The sequence below is a fragment of the Mastomys coucha genome, unplaced genomic scaffold (assembly GCF_008632895.1).
Source record: "Mastomys coucha isolate ucsf_1 unplaced genomic scaffold, UCSF_Mcou_1 pScaffold23, whole genome shotgun sequence".
Taxonomy (NCBI): domain Eukaryota; kingdom Metazoa; phylum Chordata; class Mammalia; order Rodentia; family Muridae; genus Mastomys; species Mastomys coucha.
In genome coordinates, this window is record NW_022196906.1 from 99,141,928 (window position 1) to 99,158,122 (window position 16,195).

Consider the following 16,195-nt stretch of genomic DNA (forward strand, 5'->3'; position numbering starts at 1 on the left):
TTTTTTTTTTGGTTTTTCAAGGCAGGGTTTCTCTGTGTAGCCCTGGCCATCCTAGAACTCACTCTGTAGACCAGGCTGGCCTCGAACTCAGAAATCCGCCTGCCTCTGACTTTTTTTTTTAAAAACATGCCTACTATCAGCCATCACCTAGAAAGAATCTTATACCACCCCACAAAAACATAATTAAGAAATATGGCCATGGGGGTAGGAGGGTTCATTGAGCAGTTAAAAGCACTTGGTCCTCAGTATGGCAGCTCACGAGTTTCTGTAACTCCAACTCCAAGGACTCTAATGATCTCTTTCAGCCTCTTCAGGCACCAGGCATGCAAGTGTCACACCAATAAGGGCAAACACCAATGCCCATAAAAATAAAATAATAAACTTAATTTTTTTTAAGAATCTTAAGTATGGCTGATTTTACCAGAAAGAAACTAGTGTCAAAAACATTCTGGGAGGAAGCTTAGACATGAAACTGAGACTATAAAAAGATAACTATGCTCAATAAACAGAGACAAGAAACATAATTTATAGAAAATATCAATAGATATTGCATAAGGAAAATAATTAGAAAACTAGGGGCTGAGGCTAGGTCTACCTATAGCTGAAAGATAGAGCACCTACCTAGGTTGCATGAGGGCCTGAATTATGTAAGACATGACAAAGGTCAATCAATCAATATTTTTTATATCAAACAGATAATGAAAATAAAAACTGAGTAGAGGAGGGTCAACGTTCAACTAACTGGAAGATGAAATAATTAAAAATCAGCAGTCTAGAGGCTGGAGAGATGGTTCTGAGGTTAAGAGCACTGGCTCTTCTCCCAGAGAACCCAGGCTCAATCTCAATTCCTAGCACCCATTTGAACGTTCATGTCTATCTATAACTCCAGGACCAGAAGATCAGATGCCCTCTTCTGACCTCCATGGGCAGCAGCCATATACCTGGTGTTCAGGTATGCACAAAGAAAAAAAATACCCATAATAATAAAAAAAATTTTGAATAAAAAGTAAGAAATCACTAGTATAAAGAGCAGAATGAAAAGATAGAAAAGGAATAGAGTTAAAGGATCTGTGTGTGAGACACTGGATCTGTGCGTGAGACACTGGATCTGTGTGTGAGACCCTACATCTGTGTGTGAGACCCTGGATATACGTGTGAGACCCTGGATCTGTGTGAGACTGGATATGTGTGAGACTGGATCTGTGTGAGACACTGGATCTGTGTGTGAGACGCTGGATCTGTGTGTGAGACACTGGATCTGTGTGAGACCCTACATCTGTGTGTGAGACCCTGGATATACATGTGAGACCCTGGATCTGTGTGTGAGACACTGGATCTGAGTGTGAGACCCTGGATCTATGTGTGAAACACTATCAAGCAAAACAACACGTTTCAAGCATCCCAGAAGAAGAAATGCAGATAGGTAGACTATCTGCAGATATAATAGTTTGCAACTTCCCAAACTTGATGAAAAACCCAAATCTAAATAATCAGGAAGTTCAACAATCCCCAATGAGACATACTATTAAGAAGAAAGAAAAAAAATGTTCTGGCCAAGTAGGTGACAAAACTCTAAAAACCAGCAAGAAAATCAAGTCCTATCATTTATAATGCAGTCACAAAAAGTAATTCTTATCAAAATCAAAAAGAGGTTTAGAGAGCTGGCTCGGAAGTTAAGAGTACTTACTACTCTCCCAGAGGACTGAAGGTTGCTTCTCAGAAATCCACTAGGCACATTTCCTTGTGAGGGGATAGAATACACACTCCACCCCATTTTTAAAGTAAGGTTTCTCATTGAACTAAAAGCTCACTGTGATGTTTAGTGTCCTCAACTTGACAGAATCTAGAACTCTCTCTGGAGATGGACATCTAAATGTGTCTATAGGGCAGCAGTTCTCAACCTGTGAGTCATGACTCCTTTGGGGGAGGAGTCACATATCAGATATCCTGCATTATCAGATATTTACATTATGATTCATAACAGCAACAAAATAATGTTATGATTGCAGTAAACAACATAAGGAACTGTATTAAAAGATCACAGCATGAGGAAGGTTGAGAACCACGGCTATGAGGTATGATCTTGATTACATTAACTGAGATGGGAAGAACTACCCACTACAGGTGGTACCATTCCCTAGGCAGAGGACTCAGAACTGTTTAAGAGTATAGAAATCCATGAGTGCTCGTATGCATACACTCATTGCTCTTGCCTTCCATAATGTAGTGAGCTGCTCCAGGCTCCTGACAGCTTGACTCCCTGCCATGATGGACTATAACCTTGAACTGTGACCTAAATTGGTTTTGTGAGTATTTTATCATAACAACAGGAAAAGAAACTAACATGTGGCTCTGCTACCTGGCCAGCAAGCACCCAGAACAGCTTGTTTCCACCGTAACTCTGGGCTTCCAGACATATGCAAACAATCCTAGCTTTAACTTGGCTTTTGGGAGACTGGAATTCAGGCCTTCTTGTTTACAGTACTCCAGCCCACTCAACTATCTCCAACTATCCCCAGAGAGCATACTTCTTAAACTATGGGTCATGACCCAGGTTGAGATCACATTAATTTTAAGGGGTCATGAAAAATCTGGCAAGAGTGAAATATTCCTGAACATCCAATAACCAGAAATATGTTCCACCTATTTCAGATGCATAGTGAACCCTAGATGTTTCTGGCAGGACTCCCTCATGTTGAGTTGTATACTGTCACTGCTACCTGGTTCTAAACACGCAACAAGCACTTTGCACTGGGCATGCAATCACACATCATCCCTTAGACATGGCCTCAGCATTTATGAATTAGAATGCCTTTATTGTACACAGAACATTTCCTGCTGTTACATAATCACAATGGTTTACTAATGAAGAAAACTACAGTCATTCCTTAACAAATAGGTATCAAATCAGTAAAGGTTTAGATTATAGTTATGTTAGATGCTTGATTTTAAACATTACTATGTGAATTGTTGACTTGAGTTTCACAAAAATTGTTTCATGAATTTTGGCTTGGGACAAAATATTCAATAATTGCCAAAATAACCTTAAACATACTTCTTCCATTTTGTGCTATGTGCTTTTGCAAAGTGGCATTCTCAGCATTAATGATTATAAAATGAAAATACTGATCAATTCTGAAAAATGTACAAGATGTTCTGTGTCTTGCAAGATCAACACTGCTCAGGCAGGACTTAACTCTCTTTTTTAAAAGATCTATGTATTTTTATTTTATTTATGTCTGCCTACATGTGACAACTACACTGGAGCACTTCCTCCATGGGAAGGAGAACACTCTGTCCTTACTGGAGTAGATAACTAATTCTAGCTACAAACTCCTAAATATAATGCATCTGCCAAGGCCACCATACGCGGACTGAGATAACTATTGTATTTCTACACTGTATTGCTCACTTCTCAGCCAGAGAAATATGAGAATGGACACGTGATCAAGAAATCTTCCTGTCTTGTTTTCTACCATCCTAAAGCAGCTAGCCTGAAAGACAGAATGGCCTTTTGAAGACAACAATTACATTGCTAATTAGGTGGCAGAGCAGGCAGGGTCCTCCAGAAGACAGGCAGTATATGCTTTGAATCTAGCATCTGATACATGGTTTGGTTTCTCTCAAAACCAGGATCCACAGGTCCAGAAATAAGGGGTGAAAAGGGGAATACGTCTACTACCTATCACCCTTAGTGCCTCACTAGGAAAATTTCTGCTTCCTATTCCCACCAGGGGGAAGTCTGAGCTTCCAGTTCAATGGAATGTTTGTTGTGACTCTTGGTAGGAGCACTCTCCACTCTGGAATCAAAACTTTTAGGCGTGACCCCTTAAAATTTAACAGGGGTGTGATGGTTACTCTTGGTTGCCAACTTGACAACATCTGGGATTAATTAAAACACAGATTGCTGGACACACCTATGAGGAATTTTTTTATCTTGACTAAATCATTTGAAGTGAGATGACCAACTTCTAATCCAGATCTTTGATGTCATAAAATGCACCTTTAATCCAGATCTTTTGAGGGGGAAGACCCACCTTTAATCTGGGCCACAGCTTCTGCTGGCAGGCTATACAAAGGACATGAAAGAAGGAAGCTTGTTCTCTCTCACTGCCCTTCTAGCTTTCACTCTGGATCTAACAAGTCCATTCCTTCACTGGCATTACAGCCTACTTCTTTGGGATCCCAGTGTACACTGAAGACTAGCTGAGATGTCCGGCCTCGTGGACTGAACAACTACCAGATGCATTCTTGGACCTTCCATTGGTAGGCAGCCACAGTGGACCAGCTGGGGCTCACAGAGGCCACAAGAGAGCAGCAGATCCCCAGAAACTGAGTTACCGAGTTATGAGTCAACATGTGAGTGCTCAGCATCAAACCCAGTTCTCTGCAAGAGAAGCAACTGCTCTTAACCCTAGGCCATCTCTCCAGCCCAAAATTTAATAATTTATGTTACAATTAAAATACATCTTCATCTTACTGGTAAACTTGTTTTCCCTTTAATAAATGGAAAATTATATACATATTGAAGAACTGGTTTAAGGTTTTTTTTATTTATTATCTGTTAATGCTTGATTTACAGACATATTTTATATAACTACATTTGGAGTCACAGAGAAATTTCTCAGACAAAAAAGTCATGCGTGGAGGGGTCTGCAAACACATTCCCACAGAGAGCAGGACTGCCATGACATAGGTTACAAAACAGCATAAGCCTTCCCTTCCCTACAAGCCACCTTTCAAATATAAGTGGACTGTACTTACTATGTAATATTCATAAAACAAAAAATTATGTGGCCATAAAAAGTAATAAAGTACTAGAGAATCTATCTGCCTGAGAAAATGTTAAGTGAGACAGACAGGGAAAAGCCTGTGTATTATATGATTCTATTTAAATTAATGAAATGTTGAGAATAAGCAAACATACTTTAGTGTCAAGAACAAGAACACAGTGAGTGTTGAAAGAGAAGGAGTTGTCTTTGGAAAGTGGGACTGAGGCGATGGTTGCATACCTCAGAATAGACTGAACACCACTAATGTTACACTTCAACTGTGCACATCTTATCATATGGGAATTATAGCTCTAATAATGCTTAGGTCAAGTATGGTGGCTTCAAGTCAATGATATGCTGACAAAGGAAGGGGCAGCTTGACCTATACTTTAAGAGCCAGCCTGATCTATATTTAAAAAACTCATTTGGAAGAACCTGCCTCAAAAATATAAACAATAAATTTTTAGTGACTCTGTCATGAAGTGGGTGAAGCAGCACTTTGGGCAGGAACTGGTTACATGTACTGAATCTCAAGCCATCACATCCCAGATGATGTCTATGCACCTCCAGAGGAAGCATGCCCTATTGGGCAACTCTGCCTCTTACTGAGAAAATAAAATACACGTTCAGTAGAAACCATACTTCCAATTTTCACTTTGCTCTTTTCTAAGATCACAATATGATATCTTCAGACAATGCTAGACAGTGTAGTATGCTAGAGCTCTGAGTCAGACAGTCTCATGACCCCACTGTAAGGCAAAGAGCACCTCTACTGGAATGCTCCCAGAGGTTAACACTCTCCCCTTTCCTGCTCTACACTGTTCTCCGTCATCATTGCTGTTGTGTGAGACATTCTATGTTGCCAGCTACATCATTAGTCGTGTCTCTGCTCTCAGTTCCTATACTCTTAACTCCTCTTATCTGATTCTTAAGTTCGTCTTTGTTCGTGCCTAAAGGATTCCCAAATCAACAAAATTCTATCAACTTTTTCTGTGGGTACAGTAGCTAACTCCTACTTTCATAAAAGTATGCTAACTGACCCAGGGGATACCGCTAAAGACTTTGCAGCAGAAGCAGCTGTCTTTGAAGGAAGGAAACCTGCTTACACTTGTCACTATTTCAGGTAGAATACTAAACATTTCAAACAAACTACATGTTAATCATCAGAGCTACTAAATCTATTAATCAATATCCATGTACCCTAAACTTACCTCGAATAAGCGTAAGTCTGCAGGAACTCTGTCCCCCACAGAGAGACAAACCGTGTCACCTGGAACCAAGTCTCGGGCAAGTGTATGCTCCAATTTTCCTTCACGCACACTGTAGCATGAAACAGAAACCATCCCGGTAAGAAAATCATACTGTTTCTCTTTAAAATTACATTTAATCTCAGTGACTCTATGTCTGTGGCTAGAAAGACGGACAGCTCAGTGGTTAGAAAGCACACGCTGCTCTTACGGAGGGGCCACCCATGGTTCCCAAGCACAGACGTCCCACAACTTACAACTGCTAAGACTTCACCACCAGAGAGTCCAACACTCCCTTCCTCCTCAGACACCTGTACTCACATACGCAACACTTAAATACCACACATACACACACACACAAATTTTAAATAACTTTAAAAATTAATATTTTAAAAATTAATCTTTCAAAACAAAAACAAAAAACCCACTAAGCGTCATGATATATTCCTTTAATCCCAACATTTGGGAAGTTGAGGTAGGCAGATGTCTGAGTTTGAAGATGGCCTGGTCTACATAGCAAGTTTCAGTCCAATCAATGCTATATAGTAAGACCTGTCTCTAAAAAACAAGCAAACAAACAATCAAAAACAAAACAAAAAATAAACCCGAAACCATAATTACCTGATTAACTATGTGCTCTTGTTATGTGTTGGGCAAGGAGGAGGTGGGTGGAAACAGCTGATCACTGATTAGCTGTTCAAACATGAGCACTGAGGCTGTCATGAGATTATTTCATTATGATGCTTCATCATCTGCTTAGAAGAGTGTTCAGCATACACTCACTCACATACACTCACATTAGTAAGTACCTAGGGTGAAGTACTTAAATCACAAGCCAGTCAATCACAACCGTCAGCTACATCCCTGCTGGACTCTGTGGTCCATTGGCTACATCCCTGCTGGATTCTGTGGTCCATCGGCTACATCCCTGCTGGATTCTGTGGTCCATCGGCTACATCCCTGCTGGACTCTGTGGTACTGTCGGCTATATCCCTGCTGGACTCTGTGGTACCGTCGGCTACATCCCTCCCTGCTGGACTCTGTGGTACCGTCGGCTACATCCCTGCTGGACTCTGTGGTACTGTCGGCTATATCCCTGCTGGACTCTGTGGTACCGTCGGCTACATCCCTGCTGGACTCTGTGGTACCGTCAGCTACATCCCTGATGGACTCTGTGGTCTATCAGCTACATCCCTGCTGGACTCTGTGGTCCATCAGCTACATCCCTGCTGGACTCTGTAGTCCCTCAACTACATCCCTGTCCTCCTAAGGAAGATACAAGGCAGAAATACAGAGAATCCTCAGACATCCCAGAAGGACCAAAATATACAGTGGTAGAGAAGAGACTGCCTCAGAACCTGTGATAAGTGAATGCCAACATCTGAAACATTTCTCTGACCTTCCCAGGTGTGCCATGGCCCATGCATGCCTGGATTCATGCACATGAATGTGCACACACACGAATAAAAAGAGAAAAAGCCTGTTGAATTAAGCCATCTCAAAACAACAGTAGTAGGATGTCTGCTACACAGATCAGAGCGGATTTTTTTTCTTGTCATATTCAACATTCTCGTGTGTGTGTGTGTGTGTGTGTGTGTGTGTGTGCGCGCGCGCGCACGCGTGTGCGCTTATTGTATAATAATAAATTACAATGCTCATTGTAACTAATCACATTCAATATCTATTTTTTAAGGTGTAAAACTCTTTCAAATAAAAGGAAAATACCAATGGCATTCTAATGGCACAAGTTTACTCAACTCTTCTGGAGATTTTTCTGAATGATATTCCTATTAGTCACATTCAATTTCTATTTTTTAAGGTGTAAACTCTCTTTCAAATAAAAGGAACATACCAATGGCATTCTGGTGGCACAAGTTTACTCAATTCTTCTAGAGATTTTTCTGAACGATATTCCTATTTAAACAAAAAGTAGAATATTAACAAAAACACTTAAGAAATTCAAATATGTACGGTCCTTTTAGAATAAAATATTCTAAAATTGCTGCCTAAAATTTTATCCCAATTCATATCTTGATTTATCCATGTGTTCCTAACCCATAAAAAACTTGTCCCTAAATTATAATAATCAAGCAATTATGAAAATTAAATATTCCCAATTACATATTTTAAAACTCTAAGATTGTGTAAAGGAAAATGAAAGCCAATTGCTGCGTCCAAAGTGTACACTAAAAGTTAAGATAAGTGAGCCTTGTTTTTCAGATAATTTTACATTTGGGATTTAGTGACCAAAGAAACCAAAATCTTAATCTGTATGTAATGTTTGCTGTGAGGACTTAAGCCCACACTAACTACACTAGTTCGGAAAGAACAATGTGGCTGAACTATTCTAAAACTCGCTTTTCCTGGCAAGGAAGGGAATAAGAAAGGGAAGCCTGAGAGGCCCTCAGGTGCTGACCACACAATCTTCCAAGCACATGACTAACAGCTACAGCTTAGACGCATCCTCCATTTCACCACCGCTTAGGCCATGGCTCATTAGCAACTGTGCTTCATACGACTCCTAGGCTAACTTCATCTCGTGTTTGTAATGTGCACATTAATGTTTGGGTCTAAAGTTGAAAGGATGAGGGACAAAAGCTTAAATGAAAATAAATAAGAGTCATGAAATATCTGCCATGCTAGCACTGCCAATCCTATCCATCATCAACTGCTTCAAATGAGAATGCAAAGTTACATAAGATCATCTCAGAACTACATTAGTCACTACCAAGACAAGAGGGACAAACATAAGCAAGAATATAAAATATACAAAGTTATTAGATATTCCTTTAAAAACACCAACCAAAATGAAGAATTTGCAAGTTTTATACAAAAATTCTGTATGGATAGAAAATACTGAGATTACAACTGTAGTATCTAGTAACTAATCAAACAGAAGCAACCAGTCTTTAGCTTTGCAAAGTTATTTCAAGAGGTATCATTCATATGACAATACAGAATAACCAGAGATTTGAAGGGCTGGGCAGAAGGGAAAATGGTTTGAAGAATGGTTTTTAACTTGTTTGTAAAATAGTCTGTTGCCATTTTAGACATATTTGAGGAAAAGGATCAAATCTGCATTAAAAAAACATTAATTTAAAAATGAAGCTTTTCATAATTTTTGAGGTTTTTTTTTAATTTTCTGTCTGCTGTGCTTTTTGGAGGTAAAATGTCCCAGAGGTGTAGCTGGCATTTGCTACTCTGTGGGTTCTTCTTTTTCTCACTCTTAATCTCCCATCCCCAGTTTCACCCATTAACACTAGATAGGAGAGAAACAAGGATAAAGGGAAGGGGGAGGATCCCTGAATCTAATTTATTTCTTCTTGATTCTTCTTTGAGGACAACTACTAACAAACTGCAACCAACCTCCCTGAATGATCACCAACCACCAACCCCACCTATTGGGGCTCTAGCATTTATATACCCTCTGGAAAGTTCCTAGACTACCAAAGGTCATACAATTTCAGAATCAATCTGCAGCTGGCAAAACCATGCCTATGCTAGAGCATGAGGCAAATCATAGTCAGCTGCTGCAGACTGTCAGAAGCAGCCCACATCTGGTATTAAAACAAAAACACATTCTCATAAGTTTCTGTGTGTCTTGTTTGTTTTTTACTAATCTTTCTGTTTGTTATTACTACACACAGGCTCATGTGTGTGAATACTTGGTCCCCAGATGGTGGTGCTTTTTTGATAGCTGTAGAACTTTTAAAAGGTGGAGCTTCATTGGAGGAAGTTGATCACTAAAGCTGACCTTTCAGTTTTATACTCTAACCCACTCGCTGCTAGCTCTCAACTCCCTACCTGCAGACTTAAATGCAAGTGGCCACTTCAAGCTCCTGCCTCCTGCCACCACAACCTCTGCAAATTCAACACTTTCTCCCTCAAGTTACTTTTTATGTCAGGTACTGGATCCCAGCAGTGAAAAAGTAGCTAGTGCAGCATCAAATAAAACTACCATTGAGATATCGGCAACAGATCCCAGCTACATTTAAAATACATATCACACCCCTTGTAAATCTCCATATTGGCTATGTTAAACTCAAACTCTGTTGGGTATGCTGAGGACAGGAACTCTTTATTGTCCAAAGAGGGCAAGTTTCTAGGCTCTTTCATACAGTGGCAATACCTATATGGAATCTCTCATACATCTGATACATTAACTAAGATCTGAGAGGGAGCTAGTGGCCATAATTAGGGCTCCAGATAGATCACACCACTCTCCTGGCTGCAGAGAGTAACTACCTCAGATGAAGTTAGATGATGACCCACCCTTGCCCCTTCAACCTGAACACGAACACTGGTAGTCTACTAGAGGAGCTGACACTGAGCTGGCTCTCTGTACTCAGTTATTACAGAACTAGTAACTTGCTTTCTCAGAACTACTTTAAGATACCAGGGCAGTGGCAAAAGGAAATAAATTATTCATGATGTAAGGATAATTACAATCGCTGTCTTCAGAATCAAAGCATGGATCTCAAGACATACAGCATTAGTACATTTCTCCCTACACTACATTATTCTTTCTACTTTTATTAGCAATATTCAAAGTGGGACCTGATAAAATTTAGAAGCTTCTAAAACATACATAAGTTTCAAACATTTAAATGACATAAAACAACTTTCTAAAACTAACATTTTTTAACCCTCAACTTGTTAACCTGACACCATGACTGGAGGGTTTTCATTCCTCTCTTCTCTGCCCCCTCCTTTTTTCCTTCTCCCCTCTTCTTTGTTCAATAGTTAACATGTGGCCCATGTTGGCCTTGAATTGACAATCCTCCTGCCTCACCTGAGAAAGAAGAAATCATGAGACAATCTCAAGATTACTCAGAATAATCTTTAAGAGAAACTTATCATGTTTCTTTTGCTGTTTGAATGACTATACTGAACAGGAAGTATGATCATCCCTATGAGGAAAATAAGATTAGAAGGAGCATAAAGGATTGCCAATTAATAAAAAAAAAGTAACTTTTAACTAGCAAACAAGACTAATAAGGATAGGAAATAGCACAGTGAAAAGTATACTGTTAACTAAGAGAACTCACTCAGTCACCTAGCTTGTCTTCAGATGGTATCTAGTAAACTGCCTATTCAATTCTACACTCACTTTCTGTTTCTTCATCTAGACGTAGACCTAATATGTACCTGCCCAATTTTATGACTAGAAAAAGTTTAAAATATAATGGTAGATTATACTGCTGTGGTATTTTTGTTTGTTTGTTTGTTTCCATCTGTTTTAGTCAAAAAAAAAAAAAAAATAGACTGTATTCCCCTCACTAAATAATCAAAGCAATGCCTTCCTCTCACAAATCTCACAGTTGGCGATTACCTGAAACTGTTTTAAAAAATAATTAGAATACACACTACCATCCATGTTATTTTACATAAGTCACTTTAAACTGTCTTTAAATAATCAACTAATATACCACTTTTACTTTGGAAAAAACAGCTTACTCACCTGAACAAAGGCCACGGTGACAACAATTAGTATTGCCTGAAAAACAGACAGCCTTTTAAATCAGACATTAGCAAGAAAGAACTTCTAGCCACACTGTGTTTCTCTGGCTGTGCAGTCCCAGGAAAATGAAATCTAGCACTAAAACCAGTGAGAAAAGAAACCAATTTGCCTTAGGGCCTGAAGGAGAAGAATATGTGTTTAAATAGCTAACCATCTTCATGACAGCTTCTAAATTTTTCTGAATCTCCCAAAAGAAGGACTAGCTTTTTGTTTGTGGATGTAACATCTGCTACAGGTGACACATTAATTACTTGTTTAATTCCTACATACTAATTTGTGGAAAGAATTTTAAAATCCAATACATATTAACATTAAAAAAAAAAAACTAGGAGAAAAGCCATAATCCTCCCTCACCCCCAGTGCTGATTTGTCAACACATGGTAGGCAAGGGCTGTCTCTACTGTTGAGCTAATCCTAGACCCCACTTTTTCTACAGAAAGCTAGAATCCAACCAATGTGTTAGGCAGAAGCAGCATAATATGGGAATTTTTTCATAAGCTATGAGGAAAAATAAATCAATCCTCAGACAAAAAAAGTGAGAAAAGGAAGGAGTTTTTGCTTTTCCAGAGTAGAGACATTTTTATCTACCACACTAAAACTCAACAAAGATTACTTACATGTAAGTATTGTACAATGCAAAGCTGTATCAATGAGCTTTTCATCATCTGCCACATTAAAAACTATTATCTATCTTTTTTCAACTGAATCCATTGACATATCTTTTTTTTTAAGATTTATTTAATATTATATTTAAGTACACTGTAGCTGTCTTCAGACACAGCAGAAGAGGGCATCAGATCTCATTACGGGTGGTTGTGAGCCACCGTGTGGTTGCTAGGATTTGAACTCAGAACCTTCGGAAGAATAGTGCTCTTAACCTCTGAGCCATCTCTCCAGCCTGATCTATCTTTTATCTACTGAAATGTGATAATCTCAGACATCAATCATTTGGAAAATATTGGTTCATCTAGTTATTCAAATACAAATGCTGACATACTTACTAAATTTAAATTTGCTAAAAATCATTACTAATGCATTTAGGGTTTTAAATACTGGGAAACTATTAAATATTGGGTCATTCATGGTAGTGCATAAAAATGTACAGTGACTTGAATTACTACTTCAAAGCTTATTCTTACCACTAACAATATCATTCTTTAAGTAAAAAGCTCGTTCACCTCACAACTGCCCTTCCTTGAGACAACTGGTATTCTTCAATTTACATGTGCTTTTCATTCATTATAGACTATTAAAAATGTTATACTCAAGGGCCAAATTTTTTCCCATTAATTATTTACTTATTCACTTTACATCCTGATTGTTGGCCCCCACTCCTCCTGGTCCTCCCTTCATACAGTCCCTCCCCCAATCCTCTCCTTCCCTTCCCCTCTGAGAGGGTGGAGGTCCCCCTGGGTACCCTAACACCCGAGGACATTGAATTTTATAAAATTAATTTTATTCCTCTGTCAAGAACATTCCAGACACATGAGAAAGGGCACCCTTCACTATGCTGCCCACAATGCCCTGGGGCTTGCTCTCCCCCTCCCCTGCCTCCCAAGCAGCATGGCTGGCATTAGTGCTGTGCACTCCCACACCCATCTGTTGTAATGGTTCCGAGAACAAAAAGAAAACATGACTACTGATACAGCTTAAAGCCACTTCTAATTGTGCTAAAGCTCAGATGGTTTTATGTATAATTTTTGTCATTAACACAAAAAGCCTATAGTACCAAAAAAAAATGCAGTATTATTAAAATAGTTTTGACATCACAAATTGCCTGATTAGTCAAAATATTTTCAACTGAAAAGCAGCAGACATTTTAATTTAACTAGACATTCTGAACTAACTCCTGTCTGTGAGACTGACTGTGCATGCCTGTAATCACATCTACCCAGCCAAGGGACACAACAGCACAGCTGAGCCCAGGAGGGCGAGACCAGCTTGAGGAGCAGAGCGGGACCTCCATCTCAAACCAGAACAAAGGACAATCACCACAACTCAACCAAACTCAATTAATAAAAGTAACCAACAGGTTAAAACTTTAAAAACAGAAAGACGTTTCTTACCACAGTGATACTGACGGCGTCGTCAAACTGGCGCATCAAAATGCTGATGACTGCAGACGCCAGGAGCAACATGATAAGGGGATTTTTAAACTGCAGGTAAATGCAAACAAGGTTTATTCAATACACTTACATGAATAACAATTCTGCTTTATCGCTATAAAGGCTTTGTTTTTTAAAAAAGGACATCACTATAAAATTACCAGAGTCTATAGGTGGTTTATTTTCAAGCAACAAAAAAAGAGTTATTCCTTAAAAGCTACATAACAGTTCCTTTTCTGAAAACAAAAAGTAAGTATCAATCTAGAAAACAAGGCACACACAAACACACAGTTCCACCTTCTTAAGGCTTCAGTTCTGCTGCCTTAGACAAGCACACGTACAAAGCCTTGCTCATTACCTGACAATGCCTTCAAGAGGAAGGTTGAGAACCACTGCTCACAAATATCTATTTGTTTAGGACACCAAACTTAAAAACTAGCCACAGAATTATCCAAGTTTTTATACTAATGTAATTGTTACTAGATTTTTTTTAAAGCCGGAGTAAACCTTTCCTAACACTTAAGATAAAGGTACTTAGGAATGGCCATAATCTACTGTGAGCTTGTTATTTCCTGAGGTTATCACCAATGGAAGCAAATGGAAATTATAGAGTTGATAAGAAAGAAAGTATAGCTTATGCCCTGGCACTTAGGATGTAAGTATACATTTAATAATTTTCTAAGCTGGCCAAGATGGCTTCAACAACACCAGCCTCCTGTAACTAGGAGCCTAGGCTCAGCAGCCACAAGAAGCCGCACTCTAATGTTGCTTGCGACAGACAGCGCGGCAGTGAGAAAGTGCTGCCCTGGAAGTTACACTCACTCTCATCAACCTTTTGCCTAAAATCAGATGAAGAGTCAGAACTAAAACCACAGAAAATTTAACTTAACGTGTGAATCTTCAAAGAAGGAAACACTGTAAAAAAAGTTATTTCCTTTCTCTGTAGGTGAATCTCAGGAGATTCAACTATAAAGTTGATGTAAGTTATACAGCAGCGATGGAGGGGAAAGTATCTTACCTGAGAAATGTACTTCTTCCATAATGGTTCATCTTCACTGATATCAAATTCATTCCAACCATGGAAGGCTCGCCTATGACTAACTTCAGATTTGTTTAAGCCATTCTGAAGATCAGCCTATTAAATTTTACATTAAAAGTCATTTAAAATGTTAGAGAGAAAACAAAGAAAACACAAAGGAATACATAGTATACAGTCACATTAAAAGAAGCTTTTCTTGAAAGTATACCAATACTCTGCCTGCACATATATTTAGTGTATCACATGCTTGCACTGCCTGCAGAAACCAGAAGAGGGCACGGATTTGCTGAACTGGAGTTATAGATATTTTGAGCCGCCAGGTGGGTGTTGGGTACTGAACCTCGGTCCTCTGCAAGAACCTTAACCACTGAGCCATCTCTCTAGCCTCTAATAATCACAGAAAGTTTCCCAGAGGTTGTGTATGGGACCCACAGTCATACTCAGACAAGATTAACTAAAAAGGGACATAAAAATGTTCTATATTTTAACAGGCGTGTTAGCTCACACACAATACCAGCACACAGGAGGCTAAGGCACGAGAACTACCTTACATTGGAAGCCAATCTGAGATGCACCGTGAGGTCTAAGCTACAGCAAAGAGTCTCATTAGTCACATTTGTCAAAATACTTAAAATTAGTCTAGAGTTAAAAAATTTAGTTTTATTTTGTTAAATAGACATGTCAAACTGTCTCTTAAATTCGTATTTATATCCATAGACTAGTGCTGTATCCAGACTTGGTCTTCTCTTTACCATGAATGGCAGTGAATGAGGACCTTCATGTCTAGTCAAGGACCTGAGCATAACTAACTCCTGAGTGCTTAGCATCAACCAGGGCATCCAAAGTCACCTCTGCCAAGGCTCAGGAAACACTGCAGGGGAAGGGAGGAGAGCCAAGAAACACCTCCTTATAGGTAGGACAAAGCTACTGTCTTATAAGCATGACATGGCCAAGGTACTCAGGAAGTCACAACAGCTGTAGTTGCCTGCACAGGGCCTGAGCAACACTGAGACAATGAAGATACAGTCACAAATAATGGGGGTTGGGGGTCGGGGCCGGGGGGGAATGGAGCTCCACCCACCCTACCAGGGGAGCTAATGACTGGTAGGAGTTGCTAGAAAAGAACATTGTCCTCAGTGATGTGGGCCACAAGGAAGAAGAAAGGCCATGGAGTGGGATGGGGACTTAGGAGGAAGGCCAGGCTGGTGAGTAAGCGGGCAGAGGAACAGTGTGGCCAGAATACATTATACCCATGTATAAAATTATCAAAGTACACTGGTATTTTATATGAATTTTTATCTCAGTGAGCAACAAATTAGTTTTTCTTTTTCTATGGAGAAAAGGATTAATAAAAATAGGTCATAATTCATGTTTTAATTAGTTTTAAATTATTTTTTTCTAAAGTTGGTGTCTTGAAAAAAATATTCAGTGGGCTACAAATTCCCTTCCTGTTCTCTGAGCTTATTAAACCTGAGGCTGAGATTTTTTTTTTTTTTTTTTTTTTTTTTTTT

The 16,195-nt window shown here is 39.2% G+C and overlaps 1 protein-coding gene across 10 annotated transcripts in view; it reads right to left on the bottom strand.

Moving 5' to 3' along the window:
• Window positions 1–16,195, bottom strand: part of Atp2c1 (ATPase secretory pathway Ca2+ transporting 1) — a 108,035-nt gene that overhangs the window by 42,050 nt on the left and 49,790 nt on the right. For all 10 annotated transcript variants that reach the window (XM_031343602.1, XM_031343604.1, XM_031343609.1 and 7 more), the window contains 5 exons: window positions 14,664–14,780; window positions 13,607–13,696; window positions 11,481–11,516; window positions 7,872–7,933; window positions 5,984–6,092 (listed from right to left, as the gene is read on the bottom strand). In XM_031343602.1, coding sequence (XP_031199462.1) covers window positions 5,984–6,092; window positions 7,872–7,933; window positions 11,481–11,516; window positions 13,607–13,696; window positions 14,664–14,780 — 414 coding nt within the window. The remainder of the gene's footprint in view (window positions 1–5,983; window positions 6,093–7,871; window positions 7,934–11,480; window positions 11,517–13,606; window positions 13,697–14,663; window positions 14,781–16,195) is intronic.